General features: G+C 37.8%; 1 protein-coding gene across 1 annotated transcript; it reads left to right on the forward strand.

Moving 5' to 3' along the window:
- The first annotated feature begins 2,262 nt into the window (after positions 1 to 2,262).
- Positions 2,263 to 3,309, forward strand: LOC131857344 (uncharacterized). The gene has a single exon (XM_059209770.1). The coding sequence runs from the start codon at positions 2,263 to 2,265 to the stop codon at positions 3,307 to 3,309; it is 1,047 nt and encodes a 348-aa protein (XP_059065753.1).
- The last annotated feature ends 18,114 nt before the right edge of the window (positions 3,310 to 21,423 follow it).

Consider the following 21,423-nt stretch of genomic DNA (forward strand, 5'->3'; position numbering starts at 1 on the left):
ATCAAATTTAACAGTGGCTCTGCACACGAAAAAATCCTTTCGCAATTCTCAAGTGAACTATGCGATTCATGAGAAAGCTCCGCACAAAAATCCTACGGGAACTGCGAATTGGTTTGTTGCCCTGTCTCTACACCATGGGCTAAGCAAGGCGGATCACTTACCCGCAGAGTAGAGAGTTGGAGATTTGCATTCCATAGCAGAAAAAACAATAGCACAACAATCCTTTTTTGAAAACTAAATATGTGGGCACAAAGATGGGTAGGGCTCCCCCTCCTCCACCAAGAGATGGTAGCCAAGGATGGCAGAAGGTCAGTCTCCGCATAAGGCAACCAAAATTCTTGGCGAGCGGCGCAAACTGCATCCTTGTGGGCAACATTCACCATCCCAAGAATAGGGCATATTACCCTAATTCCCTGCATTCATCGGAGGAGGGTTTCATAAAACCGGCCCATCACAATCTCAATCACGTAAATCCTTCTCGCAAGCACCCTAAGACAAATAGCGTCAATGATAATTGGCGTATTCCAACAACCCTAGTCAATCAAGTCAAATATGCTCAAAATACTCATAATCGAAACTCTCCCAAAAGACAGTACCCGAGAGCTCGATCCCTGCATCCTTCGGCTAAGGAGGAAACGTTGTTGGTAGAAATTGATTATAAGACACTTGCGAGGCACCAAGAGCAATGCAAAAACCAGTCTGTCTTCGTGAGATGGACGGGCATAGGTTCCCAAATCGAGCAGATTGCTGAATGGTTTATGTCGTCTTTCATGGACCAGGTAAGTATCACTATCCTCACTGAAGATTTCTTATGCATAAAATGTAGTAATTTGAAACTAAAAAATGAGTTTGTGAACGGAAACATAAGGGCTTCGAATTCGAATGTTGGGACTGGGAGCCTCTATTTGATCCGTCCCGATTAAAGTCTTTTGAGGTAGACAGAGCTATCGTAATCCCTAACTTACCTATAGAATGCCAAAACACTGAGATCCTGGAATTAATTGGTAATAAATTAGGTAATTTTAGAGACGTTAAACAAACCCCCTGCTCATTTCCAAATCAAGTCATCATCATTGGCATGGATATCAATGCAAAATCTTTAAAAAATATTGATTTGAAACTCAATAAACAATCTATTAACATCAAACTGGCCTTTTACACTGGCCCCTTTCTCGAGGGTGGAGTCAATGTAGCATCGCCCTGTAGGCCATTTCCCTCGACAAATTTACCCAGCAGCATGGAGAAACCACTAGATGTTTAGGTTAAGTTCAATAATGAGATCAGAGGATTCATAATTGAGGCATCTCCGAAGGGAATGTCCAGTAGGGAGACAATCCCCACAACTTTAATACCCAAACAGGTGGACAAGGCTATGGAGGCTGGAGATATTTTAGGCAAAGTAGAATTAAAAGGAGGAGAAATAAGGGAGAGTCCAAGAGAGGTGGAAGGGCTTAATAGGAATATTGAAGGTAGGCACCCAAAGGAGTTTGGTGCATCAATCAATGATACTAGGGTAAATGAAGCTACCCCTGCAGATGGAAAGTCATTAGATAAGAACATTATCTCAGGACAACCAAAGAATGAGGTAACAAGGCTCTTAATTGAGGAAACAACTTCAGTAAGGGAATCTCCAGTTAGTCAGAGGATGGAGTGTGAACCCAAGACAGGGGAAGAAGCATATGCAGCGGTAGTAGCAGACAAAACTTCTTCTCAAAAAGATGGGTCAAGTGATGAAGGAGCTGGAAGACAAAAGCAAGTGGAAATGGAAGTTAATATAATCACTAATTATATTGGGGAATCAGTTGTTGATGATCTCATGGAACAGTTTGTCGATGAAATTTGCGACAATGAAGAACTGGAACTGTAGAAGAGACTCCTAATTAAAGACCTTGAGCACTCGGTTAGAATTGATCTGGAAACAGAAGAGTTGATGATCGATCTAGACAACATGGAGAATCAGAACCCAAACATCCTGGGGATTGAAACCATAGAGGAGAGTAAGGATTTCCCTGACTGTGCCAAATCAAGCAGGAAGAGAGGCAAAAAATCTCTTGTTGAGCTGAGAGCTAAAGATGGAGAAGTTGTGGGACAATCCAAGATCTCATCACTGTTTAATGTAGAGGAGGGGAAGTTCCTCCCCACAAAGCCATGAAACTCTTATCATGGAATGTTAGGGGTATGAACGCCCTTAACAAGCATTGAATCATAAAATGCTGCATCGCGGAATCAAAATGAGATATTTTAATAATCCAAGAGACTAAAATGAATATAGCAGAGATGGACCTATTCAAGCAAAAATTAGGCTTTAGAAAAGCAGAGGACTCTCCAGTCCTTGGGGTTTCGGGTGGATTAGCAATCATTTGGGATCCTAGAAACGCCTTATTTACTCCTATTGAGAAGAGGCAGAATTGGATGTGTGGGAGGGTAAACTGTTATAATAACAAATTAAAATTTAACCTCATCAATGTGTATGGACCCACTCAGAACAGGGACAAAGCCCTTGTATGGTTAGAAATTGAAACATTCTTTAAAAACAATCCGAATGAGGTAAGCATTATTGGAGGAGACTTTAATGCCATTTTAAAAGTTTCAGATAAGAGAGGAGGAAGCAACAAGTTATCAGTAGTAGCCATAGAATTTGCAGATTGGATCAATAGAAACTCCCTTATGGAGATCCAGACAACGGATAACACCTTCACATGGAATAATAGGAGGAAGGGTTTCAACAACATAGCAGAGAAACTGGATAGATTCTTCATCTTTGGGGGATTATCAAATTTTAATAACACTATGGAAGCAGAGATCCTACCTATATCTGGGTCGGATCATTATCCGATCCAACTAGAAATATTGGTAGAGCAAGGCCCAAAGAACTGTCCGTTCAAATTTGAGCAAATGTGGTATAAGGATGAGAACATATTGCTTTTGGAGAAGTGTTGGAAAGAGGAGGTTGTCTCAGGGTCAAAAATGTTTATTGTGGCAAACAAACTGAAAATCATTAAGAGGAAGCTCTTGGAATGGAATGTTGAACATTTTGGCAACATATTTGAAAGGAAACAATTAGTGGAAACAAAACTAAAGGCTGTCAATACTGAAGTCCTAAAGAGTGGAATGGATGAGATTCTTTTCCTAAGGGAAAAAACACTTCTCAAGGATTATGAAGACATCTTAGCAAAGGAAGAAATCTATTGGAGACAAAAATCTAGAGAATCATGGCTGAAGGATGGAGACCGAAACACTAAGTTTTTTCATAACAACACTAAGCTCAAGAGATGTGTAAATAGGATTTCTAGCATTAGGAATTCTTAGGGGGTTAGGACAGACGAGCCACAAGAAGTGGCAGTAGAAGCTGTCAAGTTTTTTAAGGACATCCTTAATAATATAACAAGTTCTAATCTCATAGGTTAGCAGAATATGCTAAAAAACATTCCCAAAATCCTTAATAAAGAACACAATGAAATCCTTTAAAAAAAATTCACAGAGGAAGAGGTCAGATCAGTCCTCATGAACATGAACCCAGACAAAGCCCCTGGCTCCGATGGATTCCCAACAAGCTTCTTCCAAAAATGTTGGGGTTTCATGGGTAAAGAGATCACGTAGGCTCTGGAGGGGGTTAGAAATTCGGGCAAGATCTTGAGAGAAATCAATAACACTTTCCTTGTTTTGATACCTAAGAAAGAGAAACTAGAATGTTTTAATGAATACAAACCTAAAATACCCTCTATAAAATTTTCACTAAAACCCTTGCAATCAGACTTCAGAGACTTCTCCCTATCATCATTAGTGAGGAACAAACAGGGTTTGTGCCCGAGAGATCTATTTATAACGGTGTAATTATTGCACAAGAAGCTATTCATCCAGTCCAGCTAAATGGAGAACCTAGTATGCTGGTCAAACTGGATATCAACAAAGCTTATGACAAAGTGGACTAGAGATTTTTGTGCAAATGTTTAGAGGCCTTTGGCTTTGACAAAACATGGATCAACCTAGTCTTTGAATGCATTTCAACCCCCAAGTTCTCTGTTTTGATCAACGGCTCCCCTAAGGGTTTCTTTAATAGCTCTCGAGGACTAAGGCAGGGGGACCCAATATCACCCTTCCTATTCATCATTATGGCAGAGGCCTTAGGTAGATCAATATCAAAAGCTAGGGAAGATGGTAGAATCTTAGGGATTCCCATAACCAGAGAAATCACCCCGACAACTCACCAACATTTTATAGACAATACCATGCTTTATGGTCTTGGTAACTCTAGGGAGGCCAGGGCTTTCAAAGAAATTCTTAATTCCTATGTTGTAGCCTCGGGACAAGAGGTTAATCTGGAAAAGTCAGAAATCTTCATGTTTAATATAGACAAATCTACCGAGGATGAGATCTGCAGGATCTTGGAGATTAAGCGAGGACACTTTCGTTGTAAATACTTGGGCCTTCCTCTGGATAAGGGGGGAAGATCAACTAAATTATGGGATCATTTGGTTGAAAAAATAAGAAAGAAGATAAATACATGGAAAGGGAAATGACTTTCCTCGGCTGGTAGAGCCACCATGGTAAAGTTTGTCTTAGCAGCTATGCCCATCTATCAATTATTTTGTCACAACTTGCTTGTTAAAAAAAGGGATGAACTCAACAAACACTCGAGAACCTTTTTCTGGCAAGGAGCCAATGAGAACAAAAAGATAACACTTCTGTCGTGGGATAAAATTTGCAGACCAATAGAGGAGGGAGGAGCGGGTATCAAAAACATACGTGACCAAAGTCGAGCTCTTAGAGCTAAACTGATCTGGAGGATGTTCAGAGGCCCACATTTAAAATGGGCCAAAAGCTTGAGCCATAAATACCTTAATGATGCAAACCCCATCAACTTATTTAGAGAAAACAATCCACCCAAGGGTTCACGCATTTGGAACTTCATGCTGGATTGCCGAAACATTATCACAGACAAGCTCACATGGAACTTAGGCACGGGGGAAGAAGTCCTTTTTTGGTCTGACTCATGGGGAGGATAAAAGGCCATAGACAAAATTCACGATTTTGGTACCACAATGGCTACCCTGGTATCTAGACGAGGGTTAACTATTAAGAACTATATCTCCCCCTCTGAGGATGGATCGGGATGGATCTGGAAAGACCTTGAGAATGAGGCAATTCTAGAAGCAGATAAGATCAAACTATTGACAATCCTTAAGGAAAGAAACCTCTCTTTTAGCCCTAACAAGGATGAGCTAGTCTGGGACGGATCCAAGGATGGAGAATATAATTCCAAGGATGGATATAGCCATATCACTCAACAACACCTTAGACCTAAATCTGAGCTTCCTCTAAAATTGTGTTGGGACAATCACTGTCTGCCCAAGGCAGGCGCCTTCACCTGGCTGGCCCTTCAAAATAAGCTCCTAACAGCGGATAGGTTTAGGAGGATGGGGTATGAGGGTCCCAGTAGGTGCCCACTATGTGAGGAGGCGGAAGAAGACACAGATCATATCCTCCTGAACTGCAAATATGCGAATCAAAGCTAGAGATGGTTTACCAACAAATTGGGTTGGTCCTCAGCTTTTCCACAGTCTTTATTAGGAATGCTCAAAGCATGGCCAACAATGAGGAAAGGGTGTTTATTTGAAGGCTTATGGATTACACTCCCTTCTATCATATTATGGGAACTATGGAAAGAAAGGAACCGTCGCCTATTCAAAAATGAAAAACTAGATTGGAAATAGTTAGTTAACAAAATTGAGGCTGCCACTATTGAAAAGATCAACAGTAAGATCAACAATGGGCAGAAGAAGGAGGCTTATATGACATATTGGGATGAGAAGATGAAAGGAATATGGTCTGGACTTATCATCCCTTCTTATATAGGGATTGACCTTGAAGCAAACCATAATAAAAGAGCTGATTGCCACTAGCAACCCCCAGGTGTGGGATGGTATAAGTTGAACTTCGATGGGGCCTCCAGAGGCAACCCGGGGGTGGCAGGTATTGGCTGCTCTATCCACAACTGAGAGGGCATAGAGATAGCTCTGAAAGCTCATCCAATAGGCCACAAAACTAATAATTGGGCCGAATTAGCGGCTCTGTTGGAAGGGTTGAAAATTTGCAAGGAGCTGTGAGTGGAGAAATTGGAGATTGAGGGAGACTCTACTATTATTATTAACGGCTTTAGGAAGGGGAGTATGCCTAATTGGAGACTCAATGCACTACTTGCAAGAGCCATTGCTTTGAGCAAATTTTTTAGAAGATTAACGATTAATCATATATTTAGAGAAGGCAACAAAAGGGCTGACGAGTTAGCCAACATGGGGGCTGATGGCAAAGAACTTCCTTGACCTTTCCTTTTTCTCCCCTTATCCACTCTGAGATTCCTTTGTCTCTTGTAAGATTTCAGTTTACGTTACCATTTTTAAATACTAGCTGAGTATAATTTAGTATAATTTTGAAAGATTAATATTCAATTTAGCACTTTGCCAACTACTAGAATTAGCTACCAAGACTCATTACCTTTTAAACCAACTTTTATATAGATTTGAAACTTTAATATTTTAAAATAGGGGGTAAGATTTTAAATCTATCCTTTACCTTTTAGACTCGGATTTTCTGGATCATTATTATGTTACTATGGCTGGATCTCGAGATCTTTGTATGAAGACATTTTGGAAATTCCAAACACTGTGATTTTGGAGGAAGATGAGATTCCAAGCCAGACAAGGGACCTATAGAGGGCGGGACCAAGCAACGACTACGCTCTCTAGTCGGATAGAGGATTTAAGCGTTCAAGGGTTTCGTTAGGGGCAGTTTTTTAGTGTACATTTGCTATGCTTATAACAAAATTCTCTAGGTAGACTAAGGCCTAATCTCGAGGGCTTAATGCAGGACTTTTTTGGTCCGATAAACTAAAAACTTTTCGTGATTCTTTGTTTTTGATACTCTGTTTCGTTATATATTATGATCCTTGGAACTCATAGACGGTTATATATGTTATTAAATATATGTGGGTTTCTATCAATGGACGTTCATCACCTCCTTTTACATTATGTCGTTACCCATGAAAAATGTGTAAAGGTAACCCCGACTGTAATGGCCTAGGCAACCCAATGTTTGTTAAAATTTGCAGGATTTTACCTTCCTTTTAGATTACAGTAAAGGTGACGGACGGGAGGGAAGTTCCTTCTGGTTGCCGAAGCCGAAGCATCGTGAACGACCTCTCCACAACTCAGCGTTTGTGAAAAAGGGGATGCATTCAATCAGAGCAAAAACTATGAGACATGGAAGCCTCCTCGCATGTTTAAGCATAATGAGAAGTTTAGAATAAATTAAAAATGGCAAGTCTAGCCATTAGCATCTTGCATTGTATTTTTCTATTCTTCTCTATATCCAGACAACCAGCTCATCTATAGCAATCTGTAACTAAAACCAGGATTAAATTTGGTTGTTGTATCTATGCTCTGTATTTTATTCTTTTATTTATTGGACTATGGTCCTGGGCAAAGTCGGAGGTTTTCTTCCCTCCATTCTTTCCTACCGATGCCTGCATTGAATGGAGGTGTATAAATGTTTTTATTAATTAATAAAATTTTGGCCTTGACCTCCTATTGATAAAAAAAATAACAACTAATATTATATTACCTTTTATATTCATGTCACCATAAAAAAATATTAGAAATCAACAAAAAAATCATTTGATAAAACAAGCATTAAAATCAATAAGGCTGAGGTCCCATGGGAGGGGCTTGGGCTCTATTTTTATGGAAAGGGTGGTCTCATAGAATTTTTTTTTTGGCTACAGGATTATTTGGAATCTTCTTCTAAAAAGTAGAAACTCCTAATTTTTAGATTTTCATTCTTCTAAAAACTAGAAGCTCCTAATTTTTAGATTTTCATTTTTGTGCGGGTGCAAATGGGGTGGGGCTGGTATTAGCCCCCTACAACTTAGGGATAATTGATGCCACTTGTCAATTATAATTCAATAAAAAATTATTGTTAAAATTGCACATTACAAAAATAGACACAATTAATCCTTAAATTTAGGAGCTAATTTTTTTAAGCTGAATTGTACAGTTCATGGGACCACCAACTTCCTTCAATTTAGGAACTTAAATTTTTAAGCAGAAGTGCACTACGAATTTCATGGCACCACCCGCTTTAAAAAATTCCTAAAGAATCTCTGCGCCACCTACTCTATTTTTTAGGAAGCCCCCCTCCATGGGATCATAGCCTAAGAGGTCATAAAAATGAACTATAAGGCCACTACGCAATCGGTCAATTATTGATGTAAGGGTATCATATCCATACGGGTCTCAATTGGTCTTCATTTGTTGCCACTTGTATGCTCCTTACAAGGCACATCCTTTGCTTCACTCCAAAATGCATTAGTTGTATTCTGTAGTATCAACTATGGCATTGTAACTCTTATAGAAGATCCTATTGAATGCTTCTAGTACAAGACCTCACTCCTTAGAGGCCAGTTTGACCATGGAGCCAATCACCACTCCATGACTATGAACACACAAGTACACACAACTACCTCTATCGATAACAATCTATTGTTTCAATTACAATGGTATTGCAAGGTGAAAATCAAATAGTATTAGGGTTGAGGTTGTGTAGAGTAGATTTTGAGAAGCCACCTTACCCTCTTTGTCACAAGCTTTGCTAGGTGAGGACCCTTCCATTTTCATGGTTTATTTCTTGTGTGGACACTCTTACCATTTTTGTGCTCATTTGACTCTCCTTGGTTGTTTTTATTTCTTATACAAGCATGATAATATAGTAAATTGGTGTTGAGGGGCTAGTTATGCTTGGCAACAATTCTCAAACCTCTCATGAAATTGAAATGAAGTTTTATAAATGAGGCCAATCATACTTTGGTCAAACCTCTCCATTCCTATTCTACTTGGAGTATTTCCTCTATTGTTGATTTCATCTTCTCTAATTTTACACCATTCATTGATACCACTATTAGAACTATCCTTTTTGTTGAATCGTAATACACTCTAGCCTATAGATTGGTTTCAAATTTGTCTCACATTGGGTCCACATTCTTCTTGAGACTTGGTATATATTTGAAGTTTGAATGACTACAAATGTGTGATAACATGGTAGTGGTTTTGCTTGGAGCTTAGAAGGTTTTCTTATTGATTATGTCAACGGTAGCAACTCCAAACGCAACCAAACTATGCTTTGTTTCCATGGCTTATGCCATGTACATATTTTCCTCTTCTTTTGGTAGGTAGCACAAAATTGTATATTGTCACTAGAATATGTTACAAATATGTGTGATAACATTGTAGTGGTTTTGCTTGGGGCCTAGGAAGTTTCTTATTGATTATGTCTATGGTAGCACCTCCAAACACAACCAAACTATGCTTTGTTGCCATGGCTTATGCCATGAGCACATTTTCCTCTTCTTTTGGTAGTTACCACTAATTGTATATTGTCACTAGAAGATACTAATTGAGCAAATTGGAGATCACATGAATATATTGAGAGGTTGGGGGGGGTTGTGTGAATCAATTTATTAATAAACTTTTAGTTTTTCAACTTTAATCATAAGCATATAACTTATCTCATAAACATATTCCATAGATATGGTGGGACATGAAAATGTTGTCAAGTCATTCCAAACAATGCAAAGGTTTGTAGGGCTGCACGTGCTTTGGTTGACCTAAGATATTCACATATTTTTTGGACACCATGCATCCTTCACTCCTTCAACTTGGTGATGCAAGCAATTGACACTCAAATAGAATGGGTGAAGGAAATATACTAAGATGGCGAAGAGATCTAACAGATTGTGAGAAACCATAAACCCTAGGCGTATGGTCATTCTAGAGTTTACTGTCATGAGGTCTTCTAGGGTTCACTGTCTCAAGAAGTGCTTAATCCTTAAACCATAAACCCTAGGCGTATGGTCATTGTTTTGTTATAATTTTGAGTTAAACTCCTACATCAGGTTCCCGGTCATTTAAGTTGTCCAGTCCAGCGCATTAGCTTTTTTCAGTTTACCCGAACCTGAGCCTCTCTTAGTATTTTAAGACTAACATATTTTCTGTGCAGATCTCGTAGCATCGATAACTCATATTTTCGCTGATTGCATAGATATATTGAGCTTGTGCGCCAATCTATCTCTGCAATGGCGTAGTCAAAGAGTCAAAGTGATTTTGTTGACCATGCTTCTTCATTAACAAATAAGTGGTGTGCCCTTAAGCGGCACACACCTAACAAAGAATTGAAGGCCAGGATTGACGCGCTATTACACAATTAACCAGAGATGCTCGATAGTGCTAGGGTCACTACAGTGCAAGCCTCGACCCACAACTGACGTGTTTCAATTTCATTGGTCACCGATTATAACAGCTAAATAGCTGTTAGAAGCTCAACTTTCAAATTTGAAAGATAACAACTAGTTCCCGACACCTAACTGAATATGTGCCGCCATTAATTCATCCCTTTGCACCGTTATAAGCAAAATTCCTGTTCAATTGACGCTACTTTAATCTCTATATGCTTGCCATTTTGCTAAAAGTGCAAAATTAAATTTTGCAATTCAAATTTTGAGAGGTTAGGGTTTTCGCTCCAAATCTTGTGTGAATGCATTTGCAATAGGTCTAAAACCTAAAATTTTACTTCTTGATGCTTTAGTCATTAATGTTTGACCCTTTGCATTGCAATTGAGCTTGTTAGAACATCTATAGACAAAAATTGATATAGAATTGCAAAACCTTAGTATAGTAGGTTATTGTTCGCCAAACCCTAGTTTCGGGATTTCATCATGGCTGAGTCTTTAGTCGCCCAATCCAAGAGGAAATTCAATGATGAAGTCATTGCTCAACTTCTAGGGTTCACTAATATTAAAAAAAAGGCAAAGGTTGGCAGCAGGCTAGAGGATTATATAATTGATCACATTGCGGGATGCAAAGACCCTATCATTGAACCATGGGGATTCAATCTGTGGAGAAGATGCTATAACAAGAAGAAAGAGAGCATCCCTATCAGGAACATTTGGGATTTGAATTTAGGAAGGTTGGTTGTTCCTAATGTTTTTGTTAACATTGACCTTGTGAGAGCTATAGCCAAAAGATATAAGGAGGGACAAAGAGAAATTCTGGCCCATGACGATGGAAGGCTAATTGTCATAAACAAGAAGACAATTGAAGATGCTTTTATGTTAGATGATAGGAACGATTGGCCACTAGATGCAAATGAATTGGCTAGGGAGTTCAAGTCTCATGACAGGCTCTATAGGAGCAGGGTTCTGACCTTTAGGCCAAAACATTTGTCAAGAGATGAAAAGGCTTTGACTCCAAGGGACCAGTCCCCTTATTTTGTTGATTTTTTTGCCAGCTATTTCAAGAACACTTACTTTGCTTTGTGTCAAGTTTTTGGTTTGGATGCAAACCCATTCATCCCTAATCGGATGTTGGTCTTATGTATGGACATTAAGAACCGAGACCACAATAGGGCTTTTGACTATGCAAGTTTGCTTGTTGACAAGCTACATAATGCAATTTGTCAATTCAATGCAAGTCCCTCTATACATTTTAGGTATTATTCAATCCTGATGCATATCTTTTTATTCAATGTCTCAAGGTTTGGTAGGAAGACCTTAGGGTTAGGCCTATGGTAGAAGATGAGTATTGTCCTGTCCAAGAGTGGACATATTTGTGGAACATGCATTGCAGGCAGCCCAATTATATTGTATTTGAAAATCATTATGTCAGGAAGATGATGACCCTACTGCAAGGGAGTGTGCCATGGGGTTTGAATGAAAAAGTAAAGAAGTTTTTCAGACCAAAGGAAATAGAATCGGAGAAAGGGTTAGATCATAATTGGGGGCCTTGGTTCTATTTTAAGGATCATACAATTATTATGGTTTTTGGTAGCCCTATTATACCAAGGCACCTTCCAATTATTGATTTGATAAAGTTGCTTTTTTGGAGATTATGTACCAATTTTATGAAGCAAATAAGTCTATTATTGGACGTGCACACAAGAAGGGATATTTTCTCCCTTCTCAAGTTCAAGCAGGAGGGTTTCACTTTACAAACAAGAAGGAATTTGACATCTTAGATTCTATGCTTGGTAAGTATGGTCTTCCTTATGCAAAGCGTAGGTTTTATGATTCTGAATGGTTTGTAAGAACACTAACAAAGGGAAAGTGCCCTAACCATGAATGGAATGAGGAGGAGGATTTGATTAAGAATGCCTCAGACTATTAGTATGTTCTTAAGCAAAAGGAGAACTGGTACAAAATAATGTACAATGAGAATTTGAAGATGAAGAAGAATAATGACATCTCCTATGTTCCTATTGGGAGCAAATTTTGATTCCCGAGGCAGAGATGAGGGCAAACTTTGGTGCATACAAGGACATGGATGAGATGCCCTTGCCCCATGATCGACTAAGAGTTCAAGTGCAATCTACAAGGCCTAGTTTCTCTATTTTTGAGGTAGGGTATTAATCACCATCTTCCATTGGCTCTCTTATTGGGCTAGCTTGTCCACCACATGTCCCTGAGCATCCACCACTCCCACCAGGTTTTGAGGCACCTCCTTCCACTACTCCCTTAATTTCAAAACCATCCCTTGAGGTCTCTCTTCCCCCTCCAAGGTCCTTCATTGCTTCATCTTCTTAGAGATCCATGTCAGGTCCTTCCTCTTCAGGGTCACAACAACTCATTGTCCTTGAGAGTCCAAGGGCTGTTACACCTCTGCATACCTTGTCTCCCGACCGAGACATCCCACTTAAATCCCTGAGGGATTCAATGTTCAAGTAGAATAACTGATGCCACCCCATAGATTTGACACAAGGTCAGGGGTGCAGATTGAAGATCCTTCTCTTGAAAGGGATCTTAGTGCCTTTAGGTTGGGAGGAGATATCATAGAGGATGTGAGGCTCATTGCTTGTGAGGAATTCACGAGTGATGAAAATTTCATTCAGAATAGAGAATTCAAGCAATTCCAGGTCAAATGTATTACAAATCGGATTCAGAAAGAAAGAGCCATACAACTTGATACCCTTGATGAGAAATTTTAAAGTATGCTAATGAGAAATTAGAGAATGACTCTGAAGATGGGAAGACAAATTGTTAAGAAAAGTGGAGTCCTACTTCTTGAGGGCTGGAACCTTTCCTTAGCCATTGCCTTTGATAGTGTAGCGTCCTAAAATTGCGACACTTGCAATTTCGACTGCATTTGGGTCTTCACGATGGCGATGCAACACGGAACCTGAATGGAGACCCTGAAACTTGTCCATGACATCAAAAACTGCATTTTTTAGCACCCTGGCCTGATCCTCCTTGCACCCTGCTGTCCCTGGAGGTGGGACCATGGCGCCCAGCGCCCTGGTTCCTGGCCCTATTTTGGGCCCGGTCTCTTTTGGGGCTTCGGGTCTTTTAGTTTGCAAATTGGAAAATAATCTTTCCTGGTCGGCCTAAGGTCGGAAAAATCAGTCTATCAACCCTAATTGACAAGTATATAAACTACATTTTCCTCTCCCATTTGGGTAGAAAAAAAGAGGAGGAACATATGTAGTGGAAGCAATACTCAAGCATTCAAGCATTCCTTCAAGTAATTGAGCATTCTAAGTCTCCATTCAAGGCTAAGTGTTGCATTCAAGACAAGGATTCAACCATTGAAGAGGAGATCACTTACAACATACAACATACAACAACATTTACACCTTCGCATGTAAGAATACAAACATTCTTACAACAAGGTACTAGTACTTGTTTTACATTACAAACATTTACATTTACAGCATTCTCATTTCTTGGTTAATTCCAAAACCGGGGTTTGACCTAAGGGCAAACCCCTAATCCCTAACCCCCCAATCGTCTTCGCTTTTCTGTGTGTAGGTTGCAGGTACGCAGCTGTAATTGAAGATCTGGAATCCTTGTGCAGAGACGAACAGATCCCCCTTTGTTTCGCGGATTTTTCGGAGGACCGTGTGCGCGTCGGGCGCCATCGTCCCGTCAACTTTCGCTCAAATTTGCAGGACAGTGCCGTCTCGACATTTTACTGCTAATTCCAGGTCCGCAGCTTCATCCTATATTCCTATCTCTGTTTATAAGCGAATCTTGCTCACTTTTTATGCATTCCTAGCTTAATCCTTCTATCTACATTCTTTACAAAAGAGGGTAGCCTTGCTATCTTAACCCTTGAAACTCATTTAGAATCCAATCTTGCATTGTGTGGGATTGGATCTTGTGGGTTTCAACCCCTCTTTTGAATGTAAAGTCTCTCCTAAGTGAAAACTGTCAACCCTAGTGACCCCCTTTCTCTCTCCTCAGAGTGGTGGGGGGAACACTTAGGGTTTGCTCGTGATTTTCCGCTTTACAGATAGCATAAGGATAAGGCAAGACATTGAACTAGAAAGTCTAGATCCCGAGCAAGCTAGGAGCCTGTTTTTGGCTTTGTTTTTTATGATAAATTGGACATACTAGCTATTTGGTCTTTATACCCTGCCACTCAAGAGCCCTCAATGGTCCAACACCAAGATGAACTATATGGACAATTATTTCTAAAGAGAGTATTAGACACCTCGACCACAAACATGACAGTAAATGTTGCAAGATTTGTACATAAGGTGTCTAGGAGGGTTGAAGAGGAAAACAAGATTATTAAAGACATAGTCAAACAACTTGAGGAACAATTATATTCTAGGAGATGTTCTAATAATAGACCTTTTGAAACTACTTCAACAAATTCAGTTGCCAGACACATCTTTTCCTTTTGGTTGTGTACATAACTGTAAAGGGTTTAGCAACTTCATAAGATAGACACTCCAAAAGAGCTCTCATAATTATATGCATACCTTTCTTGAATAGACCCTCTCCTAATTGAAGCTTGTGAAAATAGTTTACTTGAAACAAACACCTCCTTTTTCTTTCCTACTTCTTATAGTTTTCAAACTCCAAGAGATGCGTACATTGCAAACAAGTCCAATGGTATCTTGGGGTCCGCATGGTTAGGCTGCCAAGAAAATTTGACCTTTGTAGAAGCTTTTCTAAAAGGTCGTTAGGAATAAAGGTTTCATCTTGATCTTGAATAATTTTTGAATTTATTCATGTTCCTCTTGTAGAAACAACAACTTGATCTTCTCCAATGGGACATGAAATCACAAAAACCTTAATTGTGAAAGCTTTGGCAAAAATAGAGAGAGAGGGAAGAAGGGAGAGAGAGGGATCTTATACTACGTGGTGAGATGGTGGTTTCCAAATTGAAAAAAACAAACGTGCCATGGTTTTGGCATGTGGGTTTGGTGTACTCAACCCATATTGATTTGCCTCCTTCCATTCCCCAACCATGACCAATAAACGAGGTATAATGTTCAGCAAAGGGTCTATTATTCTTTAACCGACAAATTGAGTACTCACAAGAAGAAAAGAAATGGGGAAATATTGGTGGAATATAATTCATCTGCAATTGCAAAAGGTGAGAAGATATTGTGTGATATGGGTGTGGGCGCATTCATTGTTAGTTGGGGAAAAAATAGGGTGGAGATGGAGGAAGTGGTTGGAGAGGCTATGAATATATTTATTGTCCAGGACGAACAAACTCCTTCACTCGTGGATTCAAACTGACCGTCATGGCTTATATATACTGATACTTGCAATTACTTTGCTTGCAATCCTTAACATAAACTTATTTAAGATGAAAAATTTGTATGGTTGAAATGAAAGAATGCAAACCCTGATTGTGAAAGCTTTGGCAAGAACATAGAGAGAGGGGGGAATGAAGCACTTTCTAAGAATACTGTATCATTGTAAGTCGGATCTTACGCTGTGTGGTGACATGATGGTATCCAAATTGAAAATAAGAAGTGTGCCTTGATTCTGGGTTGTGGGTCTGGCATACTCAACCCATACCAATTTGCCTCTTTTCATTCCCCAACCATGACCAATAAATGCCCTTCCTTGTATTTTAGGTAGGGCTTGTTTTGCATGTTTGAGGTTGAAGAAATCCATAATGACAACAACCTCATATTTTCATTGCAGGTGGATGACTCTAATGGGACCTCACGTTCTCAAATTTTGGTGAAAATCTTCTTCAGAAAGCTCAAGTGGGATAGAAGTGAGAAGTGGGTTGTGAATGTGATTACATATAAACCCAAAATTGATCCCAATGGCTCCGCGAGAGAGAGAGAGAGAGAGAGAGAGAGAGAGAGAGAGAGAGAGAGAGAGAGAGAGAGAGAGAGAGATGGACATAGGTGGGGGAGGGGGATGGAGAGAGAAAGTCCAAGATATATATATATATATATATATGTATGTATGTATGTATGTATGTATGTATGTATGTACATGTATACATATACATACATATACATATACATATACATATGACATTAAATGAAATTAAAGTGTATGGGTTCCTTACGCATAAAAACCCAATCGAATTTTTTAAACTAAAACCACAAATGGATTTTTACACGTACGCATTAAGAAATTCCAATATATATATATATATATGTATGTATATATATACATATGTATGTATATATATACACATATGTAAATATATATATGTGTGTGTGTGTGTGTGTGTGTGTGTGTGTGTGTGTGTGTGTGTGTGTGTGTATGTATGTATGTATACATATATGTATATATACATATATACATCTATATATGTATATATACATATATATATATGTATATGTATATATATATGTATATGTATATATATATATATATACATATATATATATACATATATACATGTATATATACATATACATATATATATATATATATATATATATAGATATAGATATAGATATATATATGTATATATACATATACATATATATGCATGTATTTATATATACATGTATACATACATACATACATACATACATATATACATGTATACATGTATTTATATACATATACATATACATATACATATGACATTAAGTGAAATTAATATGTACGGGTTCCTTACGCATAAAAACCCAATCGGGTTTTTTAAACTAAAACGACAAATGGATTTTTACATGTATGCATTAAGGCTTGTACTTAGGCTTTGATGACAAGGATGAGGCTTGGGAGCCTTATTTCTCTCCTTTTTATGTCTTTTCTTCTTCAAATTTGGTTTCTCAACTTCCTCGTCATAAGGTTTACACGTTATTAAGTGGGTATTTGTAAAATTGCCAGCATAATTTCACACATCTTTTGAGCTTTCTAAGCATATAATTTTTTTAGATTTGAACAACATTAGCATAATATTTTTTAATTTCTTTTACCAGTGTCTCTAGAGTTCTCAGAGACATATGTGTACCATTTTTTAAATAACTTTTTAACTACTTGTCCAAATTTGAAACAAATTATATATTATTGTTCTACACTTCATTCTTTACACTTTAAAAAAATAAAATTGAATTTTTTATTATTTTGGTGCAAGTTATGTGATGCACACGAATAGGTACTTGATTTTTAGAATGGGTCCACTTTATAAAATCATAAAAAATAAGTACTCAACAGAAAATTACAAAAAAAATACACAACTTCTAGTACTCACTCTTAACTATTTTACTACTAGAGGATTTTTCAAAATGCTATATGTAACTATAGCGTTTTTGATGCGCATACTAGACACTATGTTATGTTTTGCTGAAAAAAATAAGAACATTTTTGTGTGCGCGAAAGATTTGACCGTGTTAATATTATCCATTTTTGAAAAACGTTAGTAGTTTGGAAACTAGATTCAGAGTAGTACAATTCTTGCTCTTTTGATATCTTCAAATTTTGAGTGAAGAGTCTGAAATTTCTCTTGCAAGTTTAGGTTTAGTCGATTTTAGGAAAAAAGTAGCCACTTATACCCCCCTTTTTGTTCACCATCTTGGTGTACTTACCCATTGAAGTACTTTATTTGCTACGAAGAACTAAACCATATAGAGTTGCTGAAGTTGCTACTGGGTACAAGCTGGCATTTGCTAGACTCTTCACACATCCTAAAGTGGTGGAAATTGTAAGGACAAAGCTTGGTTTGTTTATCTTAGGAAGACGTCATATTCCTTGTGCCATTAATGACCAATCCAAAATGGATGGTACTACATGGTGGTACCTCCATGGTCAAGATTATACATGTTCTTGCAACCTTTTGCAATCAAGATTCTATCACAAGTAATTTTTGTTTTTATTTTTAACATTTGTATTATAGACTTTAGCATTTAAAATGCTTTAATTTATTTTGCATTTTTTAATCTTAAGTTTGGTTGGTTTTCTCTCCAATTTCAACAGATTGCAAGTGATGCGTAACCGGTTGGCTTCAAAAATAGCATAAGACTTGGTTTATATTCATTCCAATTTGCATCTTCTAATACATACAGAACAACAATACAAGGAAGGGTCAATGAAGCATTGGGATGTAATCCATGAGTGTACCGACTTGGATGCAACTATTGATGATTTTGCTAGAGTAACTATGGATGATGGTGATGAGATACCTATAGCTGATGCACATAGTGGGAGTGACACTACTTTGAGTTCAAATGATTTTGAATTTGAACTTGGAGCAAATGATGATGATCTTGATCTAGATCCTTTTGATGATTGATGAAGATTGAAGACAATTATTATTTTTGATTGTCAATTTTTTAATTGTAATGATTTTCATTTGAATCATGAACCTAGACATATATGAATCTTTGATACATTGATATATATTATATGGTATATGAGATAATATGATATTATTGAAATTATGAATTATCAATTGGCATTTGGTATTGATAAATGATGAAGTAGAATATTATAAATGTTTATAGATTTATAATTTTGTACATTTCTTTAAATTTTTGTATATATATATATATATGTATGTATGTATGTATGTATGCATGCATGCATGTGTGTATGTATGTATGTATGCATGCATGCATGTGTGTATGTATGTATGCATGTACAGACAAACTTGACCCACTAACCCTTGAAGGGATTTTTTTTGGCTCGAATCCACGAATCGGGTTTGTGTCCTTGAACCTGAGCCCAAACCCGAACCCGTAACTTAGGGGAAAAAACATAACAAATTAATGCTTTCATATTTCTTCTTTTACAATGTTTGTAGGCACCAATCTACTAGAGGCACCAACTCCTAGCTTAGTTTGTGATCACCAACCCACTAGAAGCACAAACTCCCACTTCTGGATTTGTAGGCACCAACCTACCAGAAGCACCAACTTCCAATTCTGCATTTGCAGACACCAACCCACTAGAAGTACTGAATCTCACAACTAAGCAGCCACTCAACAAGAGACACCAATCTCTTATTTGATAGGCACCAACCTACAAATTATTCAATGGATGAAATTGTTCTCCCTTCCTCATAAATCTGATTACAACTTTTGATCTTGAATGATCTTCATATATTTCTTTTACTTCAATCTTCCAGAGTTATAAATTCATCCTAAAATCTACTTTCAAATCTTTCAAGATTTTCTCAAATATGCTTCATAAATCTACTTGAATCTACCTCATAAATATGGTTGAATCTGCTTCACAAATTTGCTTGAATCTGCTTAAATCTGTCTCATATGTCTAAACAAATCTGCCTCATATATTCAATCAATTACGACTCATGAATACATATGTTTGGTGTATATACTTGATTTTTCTTCACACACATCACTGACTCCAAAAATGATTTGGATTTGACTTATATATCTTCCATATGCATTCAAAGGACATACCTTTTGAACTTAGACATCTCTCAAGTGACATCATTATTGATGTGTTTTTTATGCACCTCAAACACAAAATAAAATACCAAGGTATTCTATCCTTTCTTAAACAAAGAAACCTCATATGCTATACAACACGATCAAATGAGATGACAAGAAGGTTTGCAATGCGAACTATGTGACTTAAATGTTGTGGATAGACTTAGTGATTGTGATCACATGATTTTGCTGGAATCACAAGGGGACTTACATTTTACTTGAACTCTTGTTGGAATGTGGAAACTAACTAATCTGACTAGAAAATAAAAGGCAAAAGGAGATGAGGGATAGAAAATCTAATCTAATCCTAGAAATATAAGAAATAATTATTGAATTCGTAACACCAAACCAAGCTTTGCTTCACCATGTGGGAACAACTACACAAAGATGGTGTAATCTCCTAGGGATGAGTGAACGATTTTCATATCACCTTATGCACACCGACATTATGAACAATGAGATTAAGTAATTGAAGTTAAGCTTATAATCAAGTTCACTTTAACCACACATTGTGATTTGCAGTCGACAAACTCCAAGTGGTATGACATAGACTCACCATTCATCACCAATAAGATCTTCCATTCATCTAATTAAGATCTATTCTATGAGAAGTAGATACCATGCAACAAGTTGAAATAGTGTGCATAAAAAATCCACCATGCCTTCAACGAAAACAATATGTTTATTACAACAAGCCCTAGCAACAATCTCCTTTCCTCCTACTCTACTACTACCAACTATATAGCTATTATCTATTAACTATTAACCTTTACAAATGAGAAGGCTAGTGATGCAGAGCTCTTGTGCCTAGCTCTCCAATTCACCCTTACTCACCCCAACTCCTCAACTCACCCTTCTACTCAAGCTCCTCCAAGGTAACTTGTTAGGGTACACTCCTTAGATCTCCAAGGCCTAAAATATATTGGCTTGCCTCCTAGGTATAGCCTCTTGAGGTTTATTGTTGGTTTTGACCCCAAATCTCTGATTTTGAGATGGTCTCCTACTAGTTTCCCAAAACTCCAGCTAGGCTCCAGCTAGGCTCCAAAGACCTCTGCCAAGGATCTTCACTCTAACCATGTTTAAAGTTTGTGGTTATGTTTTGCAGGTATTTTCAAGGTCATTTTATTCATTATAAAGGTCTACACCTTCCTCCCAAGCCCTAGGCTTTCAACTTGCTTCTATCGGCTGCTATTAGGCCTAAATGACTAGCCCTTCTGGGACTGTTTTTTGGTCTTTTCCCCAAAAATTTCCTAACAACCCCTAAATATTTTTACATATTCAGATATCTATTTGGAAGTTACACAAGATCACAAATTTTCCCATCTGGGTTTGTTGTACAACTAGGGTAACTCAAAACAAGCTATTTTTAAGGGGTTTAGGGCTTCCAGGTAGTTTTGGAAGATGTGCTCCAAACTCTTCACCAGTCAAAATCTACAACCAAAAAAATCTTGAATAATTTTGGTACACCCATAGACCTTTCCAAAACACTATGGGTTGCTGGGGTATCACTTCTCCATGACACTGAAAATGAGCAATCTCTGCTGCCCCTACACACTAGCTACAAGCTTGTGTGTTATTCATCTCACCCATTCTCCTCCTTGTGGCCTGCAAAAACAAGAAATAACTACTCTAAAACTATTTACAGAGCCTACACAAGCCATCTAATGGATTGAAACTTGTTCCATTCATGGATGCTCAGGTAAAATGCATTTT

This window comes from Cryptomeria japonica, chromosome 8 (genome assembly GCF_030272615.1).
Source record: "Cryptomeria japonica chromosome 8, Sugi_1.0, whole genome shotgun sequence".
NCBI lineage: Eukaryota > Viridiplantae > Streptophyta > Pinopsida > Cupressales > Cupressaceae > Cryptomeria > Cryptomeria japonica.